Here is a 17,500-nt window from a genome sequence, read left to right on the forward strand (position 1 = left end):
GCAGGGAAGGACGTAAAATGGCTTGGCAGTGTTGATACCTGCTGCAGACTATTGAATTCAGGACAGACAGAGGCAATCATGCAATGAATGATATCGATCTGCATTCAGGCTTTCTCCCTGGATCTGTCCCCTCTCTCGTGCTGAAACCAACGGCAGTTGATAGGCTTGCAGCACATAAAATAAGAGGAAGGAAGCTGCAGCAGAGGCTACGAAGCATGGACGTCCCATGCCCAACTCCATAGGTGGGGCGAGACCTACTTGCATGGCCTCGTGAACTTAAACATGCCGTGACCACTGACTCCTGCTACCTTATCATCTCCTGATCCTTACACACATTAAAGACATCCACAAGGCAACATAGAGAGAAAGAGAGAGAGAGAGTGAAGTAAATGTTTATGTATACTTTAGCGATACGTTAGGACAATAATGAACATGCGGAAGTATATGTAGATTATGCCGATGACAACGTACGCCAAATGGATATCATGTAAGAAGGATGCAGCAAGGCATAGTGTATCCAGGACAAGTTTAAGCATACGAGTACAGGCTCCGAAGCTGACCTTAGCATCATGACTCCCTATCCACTGAAGCCATAGCTTGCTCGGCAGACCAGGATATACCGAAAGAGAAAAGGGCTTAGGAATAGGGTCATGATATTGATGGTTTTGATGGCTGTTGATATCCTTCCTCATTAAGATAGCTTCAAGTAGCAAAGTTTGTAATATGCTTTGTATTTGGTTACAGGAAAAGAGGGTTTGTGTGCTTATTATGAATGATGTTTTAAGCTGATTAATAGGCATTACAAGTGGAATATAAGATATTATTTGCATGAAACTTCTGCATTGAATAGATGAGGGGGAAGGGAGTGAATCCAGTGAGACTTCAACAAATGTGTTGGAAAATAAACTTAATTAATCATTTTCATCTAGACAATTATGACATGATAAAATAGAGCATGAAAGATTAAAAGAATTGCATATGATATTAAATATATTTGGTTTGAAATTACCCTCTAACTCTCATGGAGAGATAGACTTATGATAAATAGATTGTGGAGAAAATATAAATTAAATGACGGCTCTCTTTTTGAAATAATATAGTTTCTACTTTCGTAAAGAAAAAATAAATATAATACTTTTTATTTTACTTTTAATATTAAAAAAATCATTGGCTTTTAACCCATCACAAAATTGTTTCTTTGGAAACATGAATGGGAATATTGACCTCCAAAAAAATTCATCCATCAAATGGGGCTCTTGAAATGTGCTTATGTTGATATGACACGCTAACAACTTGGGCTATCAAGTTTCTCGTTCTTGAAGCCCACTATACTTTGCCTAATACATGATCACAAAAGTATTGACGATTCATGTAACACCCCGTTAATTTATGAGATTAATTGAGGTATTATAATTCGTCGATGAAAATAGCTCCTACTCTTGTAGTTCACCTTTGTTAATCCTACAAGTTACATGTTTCCACTGAACACACTTGTTCATCTACAATTAACACTACAATGATGGATAATAATTATTTTTTGGCCAATTCGATCCCGAAAATTGAGAACTATATCCACCATCGATTTGATTACCAACAATTCCTTTGACTTAGTATACATTTCCACTCTCCGTAACACATGTAAGCTTGATATGAAGATGACTTTCTAGATAATGTTCATCCGAGTAGGAGCCATGTAACAAAGATGCATAAATGTCTTTTTTGTAAGTCATAATTATAAGGTATAATGAGCATAAATATCCCTCATCTATTAACATTGGAGAAGAAAAAAAAATTAGACAACATCTTCTCATGTCATTTACATAAAGTATATTAAGGATCAGTTCAAGGTGTCACTTTTCATTCTCATCGATGGAGAATTAACTTTTGAACTATCCATCAAGCAAGAAGACAAAAACAATATATATAATGAATAGAGATGACTTTGTCCTACATGTGTCTCGAGTTCTCTTCATTGCATCATGCTTTGTATTATGACAAATGCTTTGTTAGGTAGATAATTCTTGTCTCAAAATGATCAAGCCTCTAAAAGTTAATCTCAAGAGCATCAACCCTCATCAAGCATCCCAGGAATTCCACCACTGCTCATCCTTCAGGAAAATGCCAAACTTAATACAAGTAAAAGTGTCCACCCTATGACACTTCCAAAAGAAATGTAGCATGTGACAAAGCCACTGATGCTTTTTTGTACAAAAGGTGCCATATTGCAAAAGTATGTGAAGTGTGGTGCAATTCTTCTAGTGATGTTCACAAGGTATCCTCCAATCAAATGAGAAAGAAAAGTATAGATAAGATGATAGTAGGCACCCACAAGCAAATTGGACACCAAAGGATACAATGGGAAAAAAAAAGAAGAAAAGGGTATCTTCTCATAAAGGAGATAGTACAAAAGCATCAAGAAAATATTTATATTCTCAACTATAGAAGAGAAATATTAATTTAGAAATTTGTTTAAATGTACAAAAGCATCAAGCAAATTTGATCATTATGTCATGATCCAAATTAAATAGACTAACTAATATATCAATAATACTCATCAGATAGTTATAAGTCAATCTTAATTTTATTTAGTAAAATTAATCGAGATGTTATAATATATTTATATTTTATATAAAATTTAATTTTACTTATAAATATTTTTAATAAATAAAAATAGATTAAAATAGATACTCTCATCCAATTTCATGTAGATATAAATAAATAAATAAATTTATTTATTTATTTATTTACAAAGTGCTACCAAGTATCATACATATCTTGTGAAAAACAGGTCAAGAGTATCTTTCCTGGCCCCACAAACTTTTGGTCTCTAGAAGCAACCTGCTATATCATTGATACCCTATCATCATCAATACTTGACTCCAACCCCTCCACATATATTACTATCTTCAAGTGGAAGCTAATTCCTCTTCATCATGCAGTGTTAAGCATTCAAACATGGACCTCTAAATGTATACCATTGGCCATCAAACACCAGCTCTGTGGGTGTCATGCAATCAATAAATGTGATGTGCATCATGCAATGGGCAATAACTGGATTTTTAGCTGGTGAAAAGCCTAGGAGATTAATGACATCATCATGGTTATTATTATCTCACTTTTTCGATAGATATTCTCTGATTATAATATTTTTTAAAAATTAAAAAATATATTATATTATATACATAATGTTGATATGTAGATTCGAATATAAGACATGCCATTTACGTAATAATATACTAATCAATTTGGATCTCTCGATACATCTTTTTAATCATAGTATTAAGAATATAGTCCAGAATAATATATGTTAGATAATTATTCAAGTTATAAATAAATAATCTACAAATGAGTGCAAAAAGGAATTAATTTTTCCTCCATCATATTTTTCTCCTTTTTTTTTTCCAAAATTATATATATTCTCCATTATGTAACACATCATATTTCTAGATTTTTCCACCTCCCAACTTACTTATGTTCTCTGAATCTACAACAGGGGTCAAAAATCTCCCGCTGCTCCTTATTTAATGTGTATGTTTCCAAGGATGACATCCATGGAGGTCATTCTACAAGAAAAAGAACTGTGAACTTGTTGAGCCAATTGCACCCTTCTGTGGCCACTGCATCTCCTAAACATTGGAGGTGGACTTTTACCACCTTGGTAGGCAACTCTGAAACAAGTTGCCATTTGGATGTGATGTTTATGGTTGACTAATATTTTCATCCACAAAGAGATCTGTCATCACACTGGGTCAACCATCAACATGTTGACCCTCCCTGATGAGTAATGTCTTCAGATCTCAGAAGTGCTGGGCTCAAAGTTCAACAAAGTGTGGTTGCTTCTTGAAGCTTCAGTTTCAGAAAGGCTTGAGATGCTATGATGCATGAGGAACGCATCATAAAGAACGAAGCCTAAGTTTAAATCATATAAATGTGACATTAAGATCTAATTACACATACTCTAATGAGAAAGGACTAAAAATAACTATTTTCATAAGTCAACGAACAATTCTAAACCACATTGGATGTCCCTTTTAATCTCCTCTCTCTCTCTCTCTCTCTCTCTCTCTCTCTCTCTCTCTCTCCCAAGGCACCAAAGAACCACTATCCTGTGGGCTATAAATGAGTGGGACAATATTTTGTGGGCCACACGCACAGGTCAAAATAAGGTGGGTCCACAGCTCCTCTTCTTCAATCAGGACTCCAGCCGAGGCATCACACCAGTACCAAACTCAAGTCTAAATGTACTCACTGTACCCCTCCTTGAGCCTCCTCCATTTTTGTTATCCTATGCGCGTAGGGTGGAGGTTTTTGTTTTCTTTTAATTGAAGCAACACCATGAGAAAGGGTGTGCAGGTCATTGATACGTTGGAAGAAGACCTATAAATTTCATGATTAAATGTGATAAGATCATACTGATTATTTTTGCAAGAAGACCTAAAAAAAAGTTTATTAAAACCTTTGGGACTATTTTGGGTATATAAGTTGATACAGAGAATAATGTTGATCAAATATATGGTCTCTGTTTAAAAAAAATATTTATTGCTCGCATAGAGAAAAATGTCAAGTGAAGATTATTAAAGGTAATTAAGTGTTGTCTCTTTCTAGAATATTTATTTTCTCTTTATAATCAGATATAAAAGTTTATTTTTAGCACAGAGATATCATTTTTCACTTCTCATACTCATACTTTATCTTTCTCGAATTACTAACTTGGGCATTAGAGAGATCGGCTTAGAAAACCTCTCTCGATCTCAATATTCATGCTAGTGGCACTTTAGGATTTTGACGTTTTCACTTTAGCAGCACCTTGAACAACCTTGTGTGCACATGAGTTTAAATCGCATCGAGTTGGTCAAGATATCAATAACATCTTTCTATAATATTTTTGACACTAGAAAGAGGACTCAATGTCAATGAAATGCTCACCCATCAATTCTCTTAATAAATGCCCGAGCAAAGAGTTTTTACCATAAACTAATATAGTACTTTCACATAGGGGATAGTAGCCACTATTTTTGCATATTGGTGCATCTATCTCAGAACAAATAATAATGAGATATTAGTACCTATTCAACAACCCAAATCTCTCATCCCTAGGGACGGCCTCGAGCCACCTATTTATTCTCATTGAAGTGTTTTTAAACCTCACTCATTGAGTACATATGCTAACATATATGAGACAAGTCATTGCTTCACTTTTTCCCTAATTGGCTTAATAAATAGTGTCACTAGCTCACCTACGGTCCATGGCTCCATCGCCACTAGGTTTCTTGATTAAGCACAATGCCAACATCTAAGGAGTGTGCGAGGCCTCTCAAACCATTGGTCAAGGAGACACTTCAGTCCATGATCGTGGAATTCAACATACCGCATTAGCCTTAATCTACCTTTCTTAAATCCGAAGCCAAATCAATGAACTTGACCGAGGACTTCTTGTGAATCCCACTATAATAAATGGATTGACATTTGGAAGAGATGCAATAATAGCTCTGGCAGTCAAGAGGGGAAGCATTGGTTGACCCTACCTTGGGTTAATCACTGTTCAACCAAAAATCAAAGAGGAATCAATTTCAATGAGCTTTTATCTCGAAGGTGTTTAATGATAATGCCAATCTAATCTAGCATATTTTAGCTTTCCACACCTATATATTATTATATGACATCTCGGATATTCTAATGTGTCACAGCTTCCGGGCCATGTTAAGAGGCTAGCACAAGAAGAGTACACTCGTTTGAAGTCGCTTTCCATTTACTATTTTCCTTAGTTGGGGAGAGAGTTTATACTTCCCTTTTTTGATAACATATGCTCTCAGCCTTCAGTAATAACACTCCTCGAACTTAGGCAGGTGGAGAAAGAAACGCTCATGGACTTTGTCAATCAGTGTGCAAATGAGATCTTAGACATGGTAGATGCTCAAAGCAAGACGGGTCATGATCAGCTCTGACCCTAAAATCACTTTGATGAAAGAGAAATAAACGACCTGAGCTACCTTACCCGAGTTGACTACTTTAAATATGACTAAAATTGAAGTCTTCCTCCAAATAAAATAGAAATGACTCTTATGAATCTCTCAACCAATGAAGACCCGTGACAAAAAAAGATAAGTTCAAATACTATCAGTTTCATCAAGATTATAGCTACGACACTGAAGAATGTCGCAACTTGAAAGAGTAAATCGAAGTGCTTATATGTTAGAGACATCTTAAGTGGTTAATTGGAAAGTAACGAGAACCCTTACCACACCCTTAGAAGCCAATAGAGAGATACATTGATACCATTATTGGTAGATCCACCTTAGAGAGACACCTCCTTGGCCTATAAAGCTTATGCCCAAGCTATTACTAAAAAAGTATACGAGGATGAAGGGTGACTCAAAAATAATCTTTAAAGAGGAAGAGGTAGAGTACTTTGATCGAATCATAATGATGTCTTAGTGGTCTTTGTGAGCATGATCAATGCCCAAAAGAAGAGAGTCATTATCGACATAAATAGGTTAGTTATTATCCTCTACTTTGATGTTTTTCGTAAATTTAGACAATCAGCTAACGATCTTACTACAATGACTTTTTTGTTAATAGGGTTCACCGATGACTCCATCTTGTCTCTCAAGATTGTGAGTCTATATATCACTTTCTTGATATGAGTTATGTTCCAAAACAATATTGATTAAGTTCATGAGAGTGAATATACCCTCGATGTATAATACGATTATAGGTTGACCCACACTGAATAGATTGAGGGCAGTAGTATTGACTTATTACATGACGATAAAGTTTCTAATGAGGACTGAGATTGAAAAACTAAAAAATAATCTAAGAGAGTCGTGCTACTACTACTTAATGATAGTATCCATACTAAAGAAAACCTAACCCAAGGTACCACCCATAAACTCATAAGACTTGGTCAAATCTACCTTATATATCAAGTAGATAAAGTCAAGACAAAGCTCCACTCAACCAAATTATCATGGTCGGGATGACCCTTCCCTAGAAGAGTCGGGTGTAGCTTATCAATTATTTTTTTGGAGAATTTTGCTCTATTTGCATAGTCACCGAAAGACATATCGAGAATCTACCCTAACATAGCTCAACATTACTTGGACATTTCAAGGCTTCATAAGTTTATGTTTGATCTCTAATAAATATTTAATGATGAGGTAGACAAGTTTTATTAGGAGTAGGGTTTATTACCAACTTATAGTATTTCTAATAGATCGCCAACGTTATATTCATTAAAAAATTAATATATATATATATATATATATATATATATATATATATATATATATATAATCTATTGATTAGAGAATGATTGATTAGAATATTATTACTTGATATGATAATTACTAAATCTATTGATTATAAATAAGATGTTAATCGCTCCTCTAACTGTGACCAGAATAGATTAACTCCATTATTTTTCATAATCAAAATGATTCACTGTGCTAGACGATAAAATTTTTATGAGATTTGTCGGTGAGACTGGGAGTTGGCATATTATTCCATGATTAGTACATTATTCCCATAAATGTCAGGTTCAAGTTTTTATATATATATATATATATATATATATATATATAATATGTAATGAAAATAAAAAAAGAAAATGTGAGATTCTACTTGGAATTTTAGGGAGTTGTGCAATGAATGGAAAGTTGAGATGGGATGATGGCGACGTTCGAGTGGGCGGCCAAACAACCTGACTCTTCATATTTATCTATTTAATATATATATATACTATATCTATATATATTACATAAGTGTATAAATGGTGGAAAGCATATACTTCTCCTTACTCCACGCGCACAACCGGACGTGGCCCACCGGGACGCACGAAGTTAATGAGAGTTGGCGGCGCTCACCTGTCCCAGCTCAGACACGCAACATCCTTTCCCCTTTCTCCTATGGAAAGCCACGTGGGCCACCCAGGTGTCAGGCTGATGTCTGATTCCCAACGAAGGTGTTTTCTGTCCTTTTCTTTGACACTGAATCATTCATTGCGTTTCTGGCTCTCTCCAGATACTTACGCATTTCACCAAATATGCCAACGTACCGGATGGGTCCCACTTGAGTGCTGCATCGCGGTTCGCGCTTTTTCTCAAATTAAAGCGGAGGGAACCGTGCGGGTGCGTCGAGATCGAGTATGCCTTCTGTATTCCTGTCTCTCCACTTCACGGAATGGACGCGACCGAGACCAGAAAGCGCCTCACTCCTCCTCCTCCGCCACTTCTCCGCCCTTGACTCGTAGGCAACAATCCATCGCAGCTTTCTTCCTACAGAGAGAAGAAAACCGACCCCTAAAGTAACCTCCACCAGCCCCATCTCACTGTTCTTATCGGGAAGCGGCATCCTTCGAGAAGACTCGAATTGTTTTGGGAGTCCTACATCGGCTTGGTTCTCTTCTCCGTGCGAGCGGTTGAGACCTTCTGATATACCCAAACCTCCTTTGCGGGGAGGTCCCCTCTTCCTTCTGGTTTCATGGTTGCTTCCTCTTCCTTATGGTGAGGAACTCTCTCATCTCTCGTCTCTTCGCGACAGCTTCTTATGATTTTCAAATTTGTGGTTTTGATCCAAAGATCATTTCTTTATGGTGGGTTTGTGGGTTTCTTTTCCGGAGTGGTATCTGTTTTGTTGCAGACTTTGTTGGAGTTTTGTGTCTGATGAAGTCATCCAACTTGCTTGTCTTGCCTTTTATTGGAGCTGCTTGATTTCATCTCTTAGATATTTGTTATTCTATTTATTAAAAATTGCATCTTTTTAGAAGAATTTCTGTTTAGATTTTATTTTATTTTCTGTTGTTAACATTTGTAAATTGATTTTATTGCCTCATTCGGAATTTTTGGGGTAATGTTTTTTCACATTCTTTTTTATGGGATTTCCGTTGTTATAAACGAATCATTTCTTCTCAAAAAAAAAAGAAAAAAGAAGAAAATCCCAGTAGCTCTAACTCTCGTGCATGAAATTGTCATTTGGATTTCGTAGATGAACGATTTTGCCTATGTGTTTTAAACACTTGGATCATATTTTGCGTTGACAGTGGCTTTTATGGATAATTTTGCGACATGTATCGTAAAGAAGTATGTGAGGAAGTGAACTATCAAATCTGTCAAAGCACATATTTGGTCTGTTCAATTCTTGAGACATAAGACTATATTGATGACTTGATTGAGGAATGCCTCATGTTTATTTTCTTTATTTTTTTCCCTTTTACGTGTGCGATTTGGTTCGATTTTTTCATGATGTTATTTTTATCGCTTTCCTTTTTGTGTGTAAAGAGAACTATGTAAATTAATTTCTTCCTTTACCTTTTCAAAAACTTCCTGCAGGGTCCTCTTGTAACCGATCCCTCAAGTCGGAGATTATGCTTTTGTAGCATCTCCCATGCAGCTGCTTTCCTATGTTTTGTGTTCATCCTTGGGACCTCCTTTGTTGTATTTGATTATGAGGAGGTATGATACGTTTTCCAACTTTGTTTTTGTTTTTTCTTATATTTTAACATCCAGTGATTTATAGTCTTAAATTTAGCTGACTATTTCTTTTTTTCATACTGAAAGACTTCTGATATATAATTTTGTTTATTAATGACCATGAACTTCTCCTTATAACTTTAGTATTTAAATCAGACAATAATATTTTGGTGTGCTCCTCTGCCTTTAAAGGCTGTGGATATAGCAACATCATGGTCTTCTGTGTAGCAATCATATAAGACTTCTATGCTTTTATTAAATTTATTTTTTATGTTATGTTATGGGAGAAGCATATTCTTAGTCATTAATACCAAGTTATTCACTAACTACTTGCCTTTGTAAATTGTAATATTGTAATTTTATGGACATAATGTTTTTTTCCTTATTGCAGAAAGTGTCGACTGGGGCATCAACTGACTTTGTAGGGATAACTCGAGGCACATCAGAGATTGGCCTATCAAACTTGCAGGCCCGTCAAGCTGATTCATGGTCTCATGACACCAATTTGGGGACCACCGGGTTCAACTCATGCAAGGTTATTAGCTACGGTGCTGGCTTTGAATCTGTTGAGCATGTTTCACATGAAAAATCATACTTTCTTTGTCATTTATACCCTTGTATAAATAAATATTTTACTTTATGTTCTTATGATTTCAGTGTTAATGATTTTCAGCGTACATGCATATCTTCGGGAAGTGAACCATTGCCAAAAGGAATTGTTTGCCAGACATCAGACATGGAAATGGTGCCTCTATGGGGTCCTCCAAATGGAAAGGTGTACTACATATTTATCTCATAGTTTTATCATCTTGTTACCTAGCTGTTGAGTGTAAGATCGTTCAAGGTATTAACCAGGGATTAGTTTTTCCAAATGGTGGATCCTGGTAATGTTCTGACAGGATCTGTATATGCTGGCATTATTTGTAACGGGTCTGTGCTAACTAGCACAAGTTCAATACCTGACAAAAGGAGTTCTAAGACACCATTCCGCCATAATGGAGCACAATTCATGTTGCACAAACACTAGGATGATAATGTGCAATTTTTGGGATCAATATATTGTCTGTATCTATCAGCCATCATCTTTGAATTTTGGGTAGGCCATTGTGTTGTGCAATTGCAGAAATCTGGACTGCAGCAAAAAGTATCTGTTCTATGAGACTTGTAGTTAACTGTGATTCTGTCGAAGAAGATATGATCTCTATTTTGAATAAATTGTATATCACATTTATGTTGAAGTTTACTGTGATGACGTCTATTCTTGCAAATTTTGGGAACAGGAAAATAACATTTTGCAAAAGAGCTTATTGGCGATGCCAGTTGGAATTAAACAAAAGGAAATTGTAAATCAAATCATAATCAAGGTAAAATAAATCACTGTCTCATGAATCTTTTTCTTGTTCAAATTATTTAAATGGTTATAGTTTTAGCCAAATTCTTTATCTGTATTCTAGTTTGCTTCCAGTGACTTCACTATAATTCTTTTTCACTACGATGGTGTTGTTGATGAATGGAAAGACTTACAATGGAGTGGCAGTGCTTTACATATTTCTGCAATCAATCAAACAAAATGGTAATTTATTGTTCCCAAAATATAGCTGAAATTATACACTTGAGGTGTGTAGCTCATTGGAAAAACAATAATATGTTTTGCAGGTGGTTTGCTAAACGCTTTTTACATCCAGACATAGTTGCACCATACAAGTATGTCTTCCTATGGGATGAGGATCTTGAAGTGGAAAATTTTCATCCTGAAAAGTCAGTGTTTGTTCTTCACCATTTCTTTGTTCAGGATATGAAAACTAGAATTGTATCAGGATCTTAATGGTTGAAACTTTATTCCTAGTTTAAACGACAGATGTGATTTTAGAGAACTGAGAAATTTACATTGAATTGTCATATAGTACTGGTTAACTGGAGCTTCTTGTCATTGACTTGAGTTCTTGAAGCTTCTTGACTTGAGCATTTGTAATGGACTTTGAAACTTTATGAATAGCTTAAGTCCATGTTGTATGGCTTGGATTAATTTGTTCAGTAGTTGTACTTGGCTGTCGTTTAACTCCTGCAGATACTTAACAATTGTTGAAAGGGAAGGCTTGGAGATATCACAGCCTGCACTTGAGCCAGCGAAATCTAGGATTCACCATCAGATTACTGTTCGTTCAAGGAAAGGAGATGTACACAGGTGCTGTTGTGTCCCCAGTAGAACTGATCAATACTATGCTATTTATTTTGTTGCAAGTGGAATCTATTCCATACTTCTGGTATGTGATGTCTACTTCTCATAGCATTGGCAATCATGAGAATAATTTGTTTGAAAAACAGAAGGATGTACAAGTTCAATGGTGGCAGCAAATGTTACCAGAACAGTAGTGCTCCTCCGTGCACTGGGTGAGCTTCCTTTTTCCTGAATGCGTATTTGTTGAATTTGGATATCTAATCAGTCATATTGATATACTTTTAATTTTTCTATTGAAACAAAGACTATCCTTCATCCTTTAGTGAAGTTAGTTTGGGTTAAATATGATAACTATTTTAAATTTATGGTCTGTGACCTTCATAATCGTACAGGGAATGGTCATTTTGTCTTGATCTTATCCTGATAAGTAAAACATAAAACTTTGAGTGGACCTTTTTGGATATTTGCTAATTTCATTGCACATGATAGACAAAGAGGTTGCAGGGGATATGTATGTATAGTTACACGGTTTGCATAATCAATATTGCTTCTGTTGACATTTTACATAATTTAATCTGTTCGTGACTACCAAACTCATAAGTGGACACGCAGAACATATTCAACATAGGTTATTACTTGTATATGATCATGTAAATTTGTGTGACAACTAAACCAAACTCCAATGTGTTGACCCCATTCTTGGATTATAGTTGAAGATGTGAATTTCATCTTTCTCTGACTTTGTATTTTGTAATCTAAAAAACTGAAATTTAATTGTGATGCTGGACTGGGAGAAGAAGCTGAAGCAGCTATTTCTAGGAGAACTTCACAAAATAAAATTCTTTCTCTGACAGTTCAATAAATAGTGCTTTCCTTCACTGCTGACAGATTTACTTACTGCAGGTGGGTAGAACTGATGGCCCCCGTCTTCTCAAGAGCTGCCTGGCGTTGTGCATGGCATATGATTCAAGTCTGTTAAAATGCTTTAGTTCTTTATGTGAATTATGTTTTGCATGCATCTCTCTAATTCTACTATTATGTTCTTTGGGGTTTCTACATACCTATCCTTGTGAAGTTTAAAAATAGTGTAATTCCTCTTACAAATTCTATCTTAAGTTCCTTACGTATTGAGATATTCCATACGTGCTCCTCAGTCCAAAAGCTCAATGTATTATGTAAGCCACTACTAATTGCAGCTACAAGTAATTTGATTTCGAAAATGTATAAACATATGGAATATCTTAAAAATTCTTACCAACATGAAATTCTCATAGAAAAGTATGTTCTAAGGGTATCAACATCAACTAGAGTTTCAATTAACAGCCAAATGACAGTCAACTGATGGAGATTAACTATCAAAACATATTTACGAGGTTTTATGTTTGTGCAGATGCATATGCTTAATTTAATTTTGTGGGATAAATATGGAAGTCATTGACTTTAGAGGCATATATAAAATTTTTTTGCTATATTGTTTATGCAGAGTTTTGTCAAAATTTTGTTTTCGGAAACAACTATTTGGTTCTCATATCATTGCCATATAATGAGATCTAATGTGACTCTGGAATATATTTGTATAAACAATGCAAGACACAACTCTTTGACTATGTTTCATGATATATTTTGTCTTCATACTGAAATATAATAAATAATCCTTTTCTTTGTCATGTTTCTTTGTAGAGTGACTTGATTCATGCATGGGGTCTTGATATGAAACTTGGTTACTGTGCTCAGGTAAAATTCCCATATACAGGAACAGTGTTTTCAAATATTTCTTGTCAATAAGACATCTAAGAAAAATCTTGATAGGGTGATCGGAGCAAAAATGTTGGAGTGGTGGACAGTGAATACATAGTTCATAAGGGATTGCCTACACTTGGTTGGTTTGACGATAAGACGGTAAGTTCTTGATTTTGAAGAGACCAACATGACAAATTTCCTTTTATTTTAACACGAAGACTTGAATTCTATTTTATTATATTATTATGCTTAAGCCATCCCCATTCCCCATGTTCCCTACTACTTTTTTATAGTGAAAACTATCCTGCCTTCAATTTGGATATAGGCTTGTGGCGCAAATGATGAAATCTCTATGTTTTGTGTTATTTTTCTCTCTTTACTATTCTTTAAATGGTATATGCTAGTCTATGCACCACAACACTTGACATATATAGATAGACATATGACCATCATGTTTCCTTGCTTTTATTTCCTTTTTTCCATTAAGTCCCATTAGATTAGAGCAGTTGTAGTTGGTTGATGTAGGATTTACAAACCAAATCTCTCAGCTACTCTCTCTCCTCCATGTCTGCTCAACATTCCTTGGTCGTGTGTGTTCTGAATTCATGTCAAGGATGATGAACTAAAATGTAAATTGCTTGCGATCTTGAGTTAAGGATTTTTAAATTTTTCAACAAGCACATATATCTGGAGCAGATATATAATCTGGCATGATCTGTGTGGTTGCACATGTTATTTTACCATACACCTGGAAATTGTTCCAAATGCCTCGTGAACTATTCGGCTCTTCAGTTTTTCTTTTTTTAATCTCGAAGATGCAATGACCAAGTATTATACTTTGTTTCATGTCTAAGTCTTCATTACGGAGAACTGGTCAGGTTCTCATGCCTTTTCCAAATTATAGTTATTTTGACCCTTCTGACTCATAGATTTGTACTTGACAGGTATCTTCTGAAAGACCTGCTGCCAACAACAGATATGCGGTAAGTAATTGCATTCGCCATATTGCTTCTGGTCACCTTTTTGATGATATATTCAAGCACCTACTACTATTTGATATTCTATTACTACCGTCTTGGACAAATAAGGCCCATCTTTCTTTTCTGCTTTCTTTATCCTAATTTGATTCGATCGAGCTATTTTGCAGGTGAGGCAGCGATCTTATGTTGAATCAGAGATCTTCAGGAAAAGATGGCAGAAGGCTGTATCAGAAGATAATTGCTGGTCCGATCCATACCCTGAACCTAAGACAAACCCTGGACAATAGCACTAAACTTGCAACATAAGCTAACTCAAACAATTTAAGTACAAATTAGTTAACCACACTATACAGTTCACTGTCAAGCTCGACACATGGAGAGTTGTCATCAGCTGCCATGACGAAATCAATCACGATAAAAAAATGTCTCAAGTAAAGCTGCCCTCTGTTTCAGAGTCATAGCAACAAATGTATAGCTCAATCCTCTAATAATGTTTTCAATTCTTTGTCAATGATAATAGATTATAGATGTATGTTTTTTATTCTTTCATTTAACATGACTGGCCTGTAATTTCTATTTTATAGTCAGTCTGAGCTGCCTCATCACTTTAATGTACTGAGGGTACTTCTCCTGTCTTGAGATCAATGCAGTATTCTTGAACAATTCCCAAAACCACCAGTCTTTTATGCTTCAAAGTTTTCTCTCCTGGGAAGATGATGTTTTCCAAAGCCACTCCTGTTGAACTTTCTGATAGCAGGAAACCTTCGTGTGAGATGATTGATATAACCAGTAGGGTTATACTTTTACATTACTAATTTCATGCCTCTATTTTTCAGTAAATTTGTACTAAATCTGTCATGGTGTGAATTCACTTACCATGGTTAAGATTTGGAGAAGGCAATAATATTCTGGGAACACCTTGAGGAATTCACCAAAGTCTTTATGACATGTGACTCTTTCATCAAATGTTTCCATGAGTCTAGGTTTTGTTATGACCTATTTGGCATCTGCAGGAAGAAAGCTTACCTATAACTTGTATGTAAAGGATTCATATGCTTGATTTTGTTCATCATTTATTTACTTGTGGATTGGAGTACATATCATGCCATCATCCTTGTAATCTTGTGAGCATCAGATGCACATTCCACAAACCCATAGGTGCAATTGGGAAAATAAAAAACCACAAAATTGGTCTGTCTTTATAACATACATTTTCCTTTTTCTCTTCTCCTCATCTTCTGCATCATGTTTCTAAATGATCACAAATACAAGAAAACCAAGCTTGTTGCAGAATTATATTCAGCCTTGACTCATCATAGAATTCACCAACACAGGGATTGCAGAGAAACACACATTCAGGAGGAAAGAAGAATTTTCCAGGAGAGCAAAAACAGAACAAGGGTTAAGAGTTTGGGGTTAGCTCATGAAACCCAGAACCACATAGTATGCCACAAGCACAGGCAAAGAAACCAGCATCCCAAAAATTACCCTGAAAGGAAGAGAATGATTATAAACTAATCAGGAGAGATGGCTAAAACAACCGAAGAACATAATATATTGTGTGTAATCTGTGTATGCAATCTTGATATGTATCAACTTACGCAGTGCTTAGCACATCAGCATGCAATCCGTATTCTCTTGCGAAGATGAAAGAGGTGATGGACTGAGGCAGTGCAGCCTGCGAAATGTTCAGCACCAGCAGAATTAATCGACTCAACATGCAGAGTTATTTTCTTTGTAGAGAATAAAGCCCTCCCAATTCTGATCTAGGAATGATGAAGATGTCGTACACTTTCTTCCTTATAGGAGGTCTTAAGGTCAATTTCTTGCTCTACACATGCTGTGGTTATTTATGGTCTTGATGTGTTCGTATGGATGCAAAGCTTTCTCTCCCATCTCCAAGAAATAAAATAGTTGTGCATGTAATCTGTCTGTCTTGTGTAAATTACATCAAAGATATACTTTGGTGGAGCTGTTCGAAGTAATGATCATTGAGTCTATCAGAATGTAAACTATGATCATCTTCTGCTTCAGATTGCATGCAACCGAAACAATGGCAGAACAGTTAGATTACCTGTATGATTGCCAGATGCAGGACGTCCCCACGAAGTCCGACGGCGATGGCTCCGATGGCCGTGGCTGCCGGGCCTGCGATAAACTTCAAGACCATCCCAAATGCGGTCAGGCTCGGTCCACAGGCGAGTACCTTCTCTTGCAGAGCCATGAACAGCCCTGCAAAACAATGGCGATGGGTTCATCGGATTGATCCACCATAATGGTTAGGATTTAGTGGTGAGTTTGATGTGTTTACCCATGCTGAACATGGCCATTCCAGTCCCTGCCTTGGACATGATCAGAATTGAACCCTCCATGATGCTTGGCATCTCGAAATGCCACCTGAGTCAGTGATCCATCAGATGCAAGCAAAGTGTTTGAAGCTGTGTCGTCGTGCAGCGTTGTTTGCGGTGCTGTACCTGCTTGCGATGAAGGCCCAGGTGATGCCGACGATGCTCGCGTATGAGTTGGGATTGAGAGCAAGCTTGAGCCACACCGTCTTCATCAGCGACCAGAAGGAAGGTCGTGGTGTGACCTCGGGACCGCCGCTGTCGACGTCCTTGAGCGGCGGTGACTCGACAGACGCGAGCTCGCCACCGGCGGAGGAGGGAGCTGCTGCTATCGAGAACAGCCCGCACCCCGCCTTGCGGAGTTCGAACACGAACAACAACAGCGTGAGCCACACGATGGCCTGTACCACCGAGAGCTGCACCACCAGGTCCTGCGCCCACCGCCCGTACATGGCGCTCACCAGCGGCACGCCCACCACCAAGGAATTGGTGAGGGTGGAAAGGGAGAAGCTGGTGACGGACCAGCAGTAGCTGCCCTTGCTGCTGCACTTGGGCCACGCGGCTAACAGCACGGCGATGATGACCTTGGAGACGGCGTCGGCGGCGATGAAACGGTAGTTCATGGCGAAGGGGTCGACGTGGAGCGTGAACTCGAAGGTGAACAGAGGGAGGGTGATGCAGGAGACGAGGCGGTTGATGGCCTCGCACTGCTCCGGCGTGATGATGCGCCACCACCGCACCGAACCGTACCCGAGACCCAGAGCGACGTACAGCGGCGCCATGGCCACC

The 17,500-nt window shown here is 37.0% G+C and overlaps 2 protein-coding genes across 4 annotated transcripts in view; one reads left to right on the plus strand and one right to left on the minus strand.

Annotated features, from left to right (window-relative positions):
* The first annotated feature begins 8,201 nt into the window (after nt 1-8,201).
* Nucleotides 8,202-14,977, plus strand: LOC135671629 (uncharacterized). 2 transcript variants are annotated; one of them, XM_065179848.1, is made up of 14 exons: nt 8,202-8,501; nt 9,327-9,449; nt 9,859-10,002; nt 10,125-10,242; nt 10,748-10,831; nt 10,922-11,040; nt 11,124-11,225; nt 11,536-11,652; nt 11,793-11,858; nt 12,550-12,616; nt 13,327-13,380; nt 13,456-13,545; nt 14,331-14,369; nt 14,534-14,977. In XM_065179848.1, exons 3-14 carry the CDS (start codon nt 9,962-9,964, stop codon nt 14,651-14,653), a joined length of 1,017 nt encoding a protein of 338 aa, XP_065035920.1. In that variant the 5' UTR covers nt 8,202-8,501; nt 9,327-9,449; nt 9,859-9,961; the 3' UTR covers nt 14,654-14,977. The 2 variants fall into 2 exon arrangements, with proteins under 2 accessions (XP_065035920.1, XP_065035919.1); XM_065179847.1 differs by having other exon boundaries at nt 8,205-8,501; nt 10,141-10,242.
* A 562-nt stretch (nt 14,978-15,539) lies between these two features.
* Nucleotides 15,540-17,500, minus strand: part of LOC135671628 (auxin efflux carrier component 5-like) — a 2,125-nt gene continuing 164 nt past the window's right edge. Inside the window, exons 1-5 of one of the 2 annotated variants that reach the window (XM_065179845.1) lie at nt 16,841-17,500; nt 16,678-16,763; nt 16,441-16,598; nt 15,968-16,044; nt 15,540-15,855 (exon numbers count right to left, since the gene is read on the minus strand). The exon at nt 16,841-17,500 is cut by the window's right edge and continues 164 nt beyond it. In XM_065179845.1, coding sequence (XP_065035917.1) covers nt 15,783-15,855; nt 15,968-16,044; nt 16,441-16,598; nt 16,678-16,763; nt 16,841-17,500 — 1,054 coding nt within the window. In that variant the 3' untranslated portion in view covers nt 15,540-15,782. Of the gene's footprint in view, nt 15,856-15,967; nt 16,045-16,170; nt 16,339-16,440; nt 16,599-16,677; nt 16,764-16,840 lie in introns of those variants that run through there. The other variant, XM_065179846.1, reaches the window with a different exon arrangement.

The sequence above is a fragment of the Musa acuminata genome, unplaced genomic scaffold (assembly GCF_036884655.1).
Source record: "Musa acuminata AAA Group cultivar baxijiao unplaced genomic scaffold, Cavendish_Baxijiao_AAA HiC_scaffold_1144, whole genome shotgun sequence".
NCBI classification, from domain to species: domain Eukaryota; kingdom Viridiplantae; phylum Streptophyta; class Magnoliopsida; order Zingiberales; family Musaceae; genus Musa; species Musa acuminata.

Coding starts and splice junctions, on each gene's coding strand:
- LOC135671629 (XM_065179847.1), top strand. Junction 10,832..10,921: donor TAAATCAAATCATAATCAAG/GTAAAATAAATC, acceptor TCTGTATTCTAG/TTTGCTTCCAGTGACTTCAC. Junction 11,041..11,123: donor GCAATCAATCAAACAAAATG/GTAATTTATTGT, acceptor TATGTTTTGCAG/GTGGTTTGCTAAACGCTTTT.